The 6,622-nt window shown below is 44.5% G+C and overlaps 1 protein-coding gene across 1 annotated transcript; it reads left to right on the forward strand.

Moving 5' to 3' along the window:
* Nucleotides 1-750: 750 nt before the first annotated feature.
* Nucleotides 751-6,130, forward strand: ARRDC4 (arrestin domain containing 4; the record flags this gene model as incomplete). Its single annotated transcript, XM_010155246.1, has 7 exons — nucleotides 751-817; nucleotides 1,101-1,248; nucleotides 3,022-3,124; nucleotides 3,828-4,084; nucleotides 4,659-4,821; nucleotides 5,543-5,697; nucleotides 5,811-6,130. Coding segments are annotated over 7 exons (950 nt in total), but the record flags the coding sequence as incomplete, so codon positions are not given.
* Between the last annotated feature and the right edge of the window lie 492 nt (nucleotides 6,131-6,622).

A 6,622-nucleotide genomic window follows, 5' to 3' on the forward strand; every position in this document is an offset into this window, starting at 1 on the left:
CTCGGCTGCTGCTGTGACACGGCTGCGAAACGCGCAGCCGGGCTGGAAGAAGGCGCCAGCTCTGGGTCCCTTCCGAGTTCCCTGGGGCAGCTGCCTGCCCGCCGGGCCCTGCCAGCCGCGTCGGAAGGTGCCCCTGGAAGACGCTGGAAGCGGTCGGGCTCCCTGTGCAGCGGCTGCACCAGGTCTCCCGCTGGGACACTGCAGCCCTGTGACAGTGCGGAAAAATCCCAGGGAAACGGCAGTTCGCTCTGTAGGGATGAGAGGCAGCTCAGGTTATCTGTAGGAAAAGGAAGTTTGGGCCTTTAAAACCCATATAACAGTAGGCCTTCTGTCTGTAAATGTATGAAGATTACGTATGTTAACAGTATTTCATAAGACTTTAAATTGCAGCTTTTTAGCACAAAAGTTGCTGCAGTTAATTGGAAAACTAGATGAACTGCTGTCCTGCTGGCAAGGAAAAGAAACTTGCTTTATGCTTTCCAGAAGCCATTTTGGATTAGAAATTGGCTGGAGTCCTGAACTGAAACTCACGGTCTCCACGTTTCCTTGATTTTTTATTTTTTTTCATTGAAATCTCATCACAGCATAAATAAAGCATGGGCTCCAATCCAGGACCCACTGGGATCAGTAAGAAGTTGTCCCAGTCCCTTGCATCTGGGTGTTTTTATACATAAATAACATATAAAAGCATCTGCTTTGTTCCTCTATTTATGGAATAACTAAAACATACTTTTCATTTTTATCCTACAGGTGAGGAAAGCTTAATTCTTCTAGATGGAAGACATGAATTTCCGTTCAGCTTTCAACTCCCTCAAGAGTAAGTTAAAATACTGCAGCCTGAAGGGGTTGTGCCGGGCAGGCTCTGTTATGGAACATTTACTTCATGTAACTTGGCTTGTGATTTATTTATATGGAACGGAGAGGTCAGCTTTGTAAGTTTGCCTTAGTCCACCACCCCCCAGACATGCCTTGTTCGCGTCGGCTCCCCTAAGGCCCTAACGGTACAGGCTGTAACGTGGGAAACGCTTACGTACGGGACGCGTTGGTGTTTGGAACGGAGTTAAAACTGATGGCGATGCTCCTGTGACTGCTTGTTTCAGACCCCTGGTGACCTCCTTCACCGGGAAGTACGGCAGTATTCAGTACTACGTGAAAGCAGTTCTGGAGAGGCCTGCAGCCCCCGAGCAGAGCGTACAGACAGAGCTTCAGGTCATCAGCCACATCGACATCAGCTCGCCAGCGTTATTGGTAAGAGGGTCCTCCACTCCTCCTCCCTCCTCAGCAGCCAGCTGCAGAAAGACTCATTTCCAAGAAGCATTCACATCCAGCCATAACTGTTTCCATGTTATTCTGGAGTGTCATTTTCTGACTTCTGAAAGCATATAAGCCCCCTAAGCTTTTCTCTATAAATAGATGATCTTAGGTTGTGTGAATAGCAAACAGAGTGGCTTTTTTTTAATACCATTGATTACATCCCTGCTGGCAGAGATGCTCTTGCCAAAAAGTTATGCTGGCTTCGGGTGCATAAATAAGGCTTAATAATAATAATGCATGAGTGTAAAGTAGTTGCTCTGGTAAGAGCAACTACATTCACAGGGCTGCAGTGTCCTAAACTCTACAATAATAGTAGGTTGAGGAACAGTAATTAGAGAAGAGTATTAATCATGCCTAGCCTGTCATTTATACTCTGGCCATTATGTTACGTATCCTTCCATTCTGCGTGTCGTTTTCCAGCATGAAGTGCGTGCGTGCAGCTGCTTCAGAGATCTTTTCAGTTATTTCCTTATGACAGATTTGGCCACATTAAAGCATTGAGTTTCTAATAATCGCTGGAAATACTGTAGAGTAATAAGAAAGATCAGGCATTAAGTAATGAGAAAATAGGCAAGATGGAAGCTAATGAGCTGGATTCTTTTATCTGAGCCCATATTATGAAAATAATATAAAATTATACCTTGTACTTTCATGATAGCAACTGGATCTAAATGGTTATTCATTTAAATATGAATGAGTAATTTCTATTTTATTTAAAATGCTAGGATAATTTTAACATTTCATCATGATGTGAGCGTAGCTAAGAGAGGTTTTGAGCAGCATTTTTTCCTCTTTATAGTCTTAGGTTTCAATCTTTAGAGAGAAAGATAACTTGGAGCAGTATTTTGGCAGTGAAATCTGTAAACAGAATGTAGTCCTTGTACTCAACACGGTACGTTAGGAGCATGAAGACAGCGTATCCAGGTGCTGCAGCAACAGAGCAGGCTGTAAGTTACTGCACAGGGGAGGGCTGGGGGCATGTGAAGTAGGCGGTGCCCGTCTTCATAATTCCTAGGCCATGACCGAATCAGTGCAAAACAACACAATGTTTAAGACCTCATCACTATACTCAACGGGCACTAGTGCCCAGCAGATCATTTTAAGTAGCGTGAATCCTGGTTTGGACCACTGACGTGTGTGCTTGTACGTTGCAAGTTTATTCTGAAGAAAATTATACAGTGTGACTGTCATTTAATGTGGCAATTGAACAATTAAGAGGGTTTTTGTCACGAGCCTAAATTTTTTGGTGGTTGTGTGGCTTACAAGTCACGAAGGTGCATCACCTTAGCCCAGCGTGTAGCGTTTGTCCTCTGTTCTGAAGGATACAAAGGTAAAAACCCTTTACCTGCTTAACTGTTAGTCACTTGAACGAAATGAATTCTGCATTCTTCTGCCCTGAGGAACACGGGTATAAACCCCGCGGTACCCCATGAGGCCTCTCTGAAGTCACACCTGTAACAGGTGCTGAATCGATCTTTCTGAAGGTAGATTCATTTCAAATGCACATTGGTCTCTGTTACCCCTGCGGTACCTTCTGAATGCAGACTGGGATTTTAGGTTCCATTTGACATGGTGGCAAAACTCCAGGAGCACTGAGTGGTGCAGGAATTCAGATCTGGTGGGATTGCAATGACTGATGCATAACATTAAACTGCAAGTGACTGTGAGCTTTCTGCCCTAAAATGAAAAATGCTCTGTATTTTACAGACACCTGTTCTAAGAAGTCAGGAGAAGATGGTTGGCTGTTGGTTTTTCACCTCTGGGCCAGTGTCTCTCAGTGCCAAAATTGAGAGGAAAGGATACTGTAATGGTAAGAGTAGCTATCTTCACAGCGTGACTGTTCAACATCTGACAGGGCTTTCTTCATCTCTGTGAAGCCAACACTTTATAGCTCGAAGAAGAGTTCGTTTAGGCAGGAAACTGAGGTCTAGATGGACTTGCTTGAAGAAAAGTACTCTTGCCTTGCCCCTCACTCCCCCCTTGGGAATATAAATTGAAAGGAAGTCCTGTTAGTAATCTCACAGAAAAGCCACTCACATTTGAGTGTAAAGAACAACAATATGCTTTTATTTGGGATAAAATTCTTAACTGGGGATGTAATCAGGTTTTTATGTCCTGTTTGTGTAGGTTTACACTTGTGTGGGAATGAGCTTTAGCAGCTTCTTTGTCATCTTGGTGTAATGTTCGATACACTGAGGAAATAAAATACAACATTCTGGAATTCAGTCAGTACTATATAAAAGGAAGATGGGCACGTAATTGGCAGATAAAGCTTTTACGGCTTGTTCATGGTATGTTTAATGTTTCAAAATGAATGATTGCTTATACATAAAGTGGAGGAGGTGGCTATAATTCTGCCTGGATACCACTGCAAGAAAGCCGTAGCTTGAGGAAACTAAGAGTATCATTCTCCTAACATTGCAGATGATGTACGTGCGGCATAACATGCTTTGATACTCCCAGAGGAAAGTTGGTAAATACAAATTACTCATTGAACTTTTTCTGTCTTTAAGGGGAAGCCATACCAATCTATGCAGAAATTGAGAACTGCTCTTCTCGTTTGATTGTTCCAAAAGCTGCCATTTTCCAAACACAAACTTACCTGGCCAGTGGGAAGACAAAAACTTTCCGTCAGATGGTTGCCAATGTCCGAGGAAACCATATTGCCTCTGGGAGTACAGATACCTGGAATGGGAAAACTCTGAAAATCCCACCTGTATCCCCCTCTATACTTGACTGCTGTATTATTAGAGTAGAGTATTCATTAGCTGTAAGTGTGGATTTTTACTACGAATGTACATACTCTTGAATACTGCGTTGAGTTGGGAACGGAATTTTCTCTACTGAGCAGCTGTTAGGCGTTGAATTTGGGAACAACAATAGATGTAAATAAATGTCATATACCATGTGGGTAAGAGACTGAACATGATGAGGCGATTCTGAAATGGAAAGATAGGAATAATGGGATAAATGGAAGAATGTTTTGAAGAAGCAGCAGATTAGTTTTAGCCCTGCAGAGGTTTTCAGGGGAAAGTAGTTCAAGCTGGATGGGTTCTTCTAGTCCTTTACAGAAATAGGAAGGTAGGACTGAAAGTCAAGTGCGTAATGACTTTTGTCAGCGTGCTTTGTATTGTTTTAATGTCATCTAGAGACAAGGCACAGAAAGAAGGAAGTTGCTGGAAAATAAGGCAAGCTGCCAGAGTATTGGCTAAACACATCTGGGATGAGAATAGTCCTGATTTTTAATCCATCTGCAGGATGGGCAGTAGGTGGCTTCTAGGACCAGCAATTCCATGGGGTCTCACGATGGTTTTGTTTTTCTTTTATTTGGGGCTGTTACATAGGTGTATATCCATATTCCTGGTGCTAAGAAATTGATGATTGAAATGCCTCTGGTGATTGGCACTATTCCATGTATTGGATTTTCAAGCAGAAACTCCAGCATTACCAGCCAGTTTAGTATGGATATGAGCTGGCTGGCGCTGACCATGCCAGAACACCCTGAAGGTAATACACATTGAACTCTTTATGCTACCGCATGGCGCTGTCTGCAGCAGAAGGGTGGAAGGGCCAGTTTAAGGGCACTGCTAGGGATGGAGGCCGTTAAGAGCGTGACTTGTGAGAGGGAGGCGCGTGGATCGAAATCAAGGTCCGGCAGGACTGGTGAGGATACCTTAACTCCAGCCTTTAGTCCCACTACCCCTGTCTGACTACTTTCAGCTGAACCTTGAACTGCCTTTTGATAGAGGGAATTCCACTTGGGAGGTAGACACCTTGGAGTTAATTGTTACTGGGTTTACCTTGGTACAACACGGGTTTGTTGCTGGAGTAGCCCTAAAAGCATCCGCAGTGTTCCTGCAAAAGCATCATCTAGTTGCAGTAGTTCCAGACGTAGTGCGCTCCGTACAGTCTGACAGCAGTACAGTGCTTAATAAACAGGCTTCACGGCCTCGGATACTGTGATGCACTGGTTGTCTCGCTGGGAGTGAGGAGTTGGAAATTTGACAGTAGCATCTCTTGTGTTTCAGCACCACCAAATTACGCTGATGTCGTGTCTGAGGAGGAGTCATCTAGTTGCAGTAGTTCCAGACGTAGTGCGCTCCGTACAGTCTGACAGCAGTACAGTGCTTAATAAACAGGCTTCACGGCCTCGGATACTGTGATGCACTGGTTGTCTCGCTGGGAGTGAGGAGTTGGAAATTTGACAGTAGCATCTCTTGTGTTTCAGCACCACCAAATTACGCTGATGTCGTGTCTGAGGAGGAGTTCTCCAGACATGTTCCTGCTTATCCACCACCAATTGACTGTGAGGAACAATTGTGTTGTCCTGTCTTTGCTTACATACAAGAGTTCCGGTTTCAGCCTCCACCTCTTTATTCAGAGGTAAATAAATAAACAGCAGGTGGTGGTTTTATTGTCAAGGGGCAAAAAAAAATAACCCCACGTAGAGAAATGCAGGTTACAGACAGTAATCGTTGCCTTTCTCCTCTCCGCAGATCGACCCACATCCAACCGATGTAGAAGAAGTTCAGCCCGTTTCATTCATGCTCTGAAGAGGATTCGTAACGAGCATCGTTGTGATGAATGTCTTAATCTTTCTGCTGCTTCAGCTGACAGTGCAGCTAAAAAGGAAACAGTTTTCTTTTTCAAGAACTTAAGTTTGTGTACAAGAAGGACAAAGGAGAGTGGGGAGAGAGGTTTGAGCATGTTTGGCGATGGAAGAGAATCTGCTGGATTAGTCTGCACAGAGGGTACTTTGGGAGCAGCTATGCTTTGGATACCTGCAGTATCTGAAAATACTGAATGCGTTCTGAAAAACGGATATACTACATAAAGTACAAGGAGGAGATGTAAGGCTCTTCTGAAGGGAAAAAAATTCCTATTTTGTGTGGAACACTGGAGGAACGTTCATGATGATGCTGAGAACTTCCGCCAAAGAACTGCGTAGCGGAACAGAACGCGGGGGAAGAAAACATTTCCAGAACATTCCGGTGTTCGAGGGGCTTTGGTTTTGCACTGTCCGCGTCCAAGAAAGGAGCACTACTAAAAGGTGGAGCGCCGTCCGCGCTCTGGCCGAGAACCCGCCCTTCTGCCAGCTGCCAGGCGGTGCTGTCTCGTGGTTGGTCGCGGGTGACGGAATCGCCGTTGCGCAGTACGGCGAAGGCAGCCGTTCGCTGAACGAGACGCACGCATGGAAAAGAAAACTGAACTTTGGTCAGAGCTTATGCACTATGCTTTCTTCCGAGGGATTTCTTAAGGGAATTATTCTAGCCTCCTCTACTGTGAGTTCTTTTTCCGCATCTAAAGC

Source organism: Eurypyga helias, unplaced genomic scaffold (genome assembly GCF_000690775.1).
Source record: "Eurypyga helias isolate BGI_N326 unplaced genomic scaffold, ASM69077v1 scaffold9507, whole genome shotgun sequence".
In the NCBI taxonomy this organism is placed as follows: Eukaryota; Metazoa; Chordata; class Aves; order Eurypygiformes; family Eurypygidae; genus Eurypyga; species Eurypyga helias.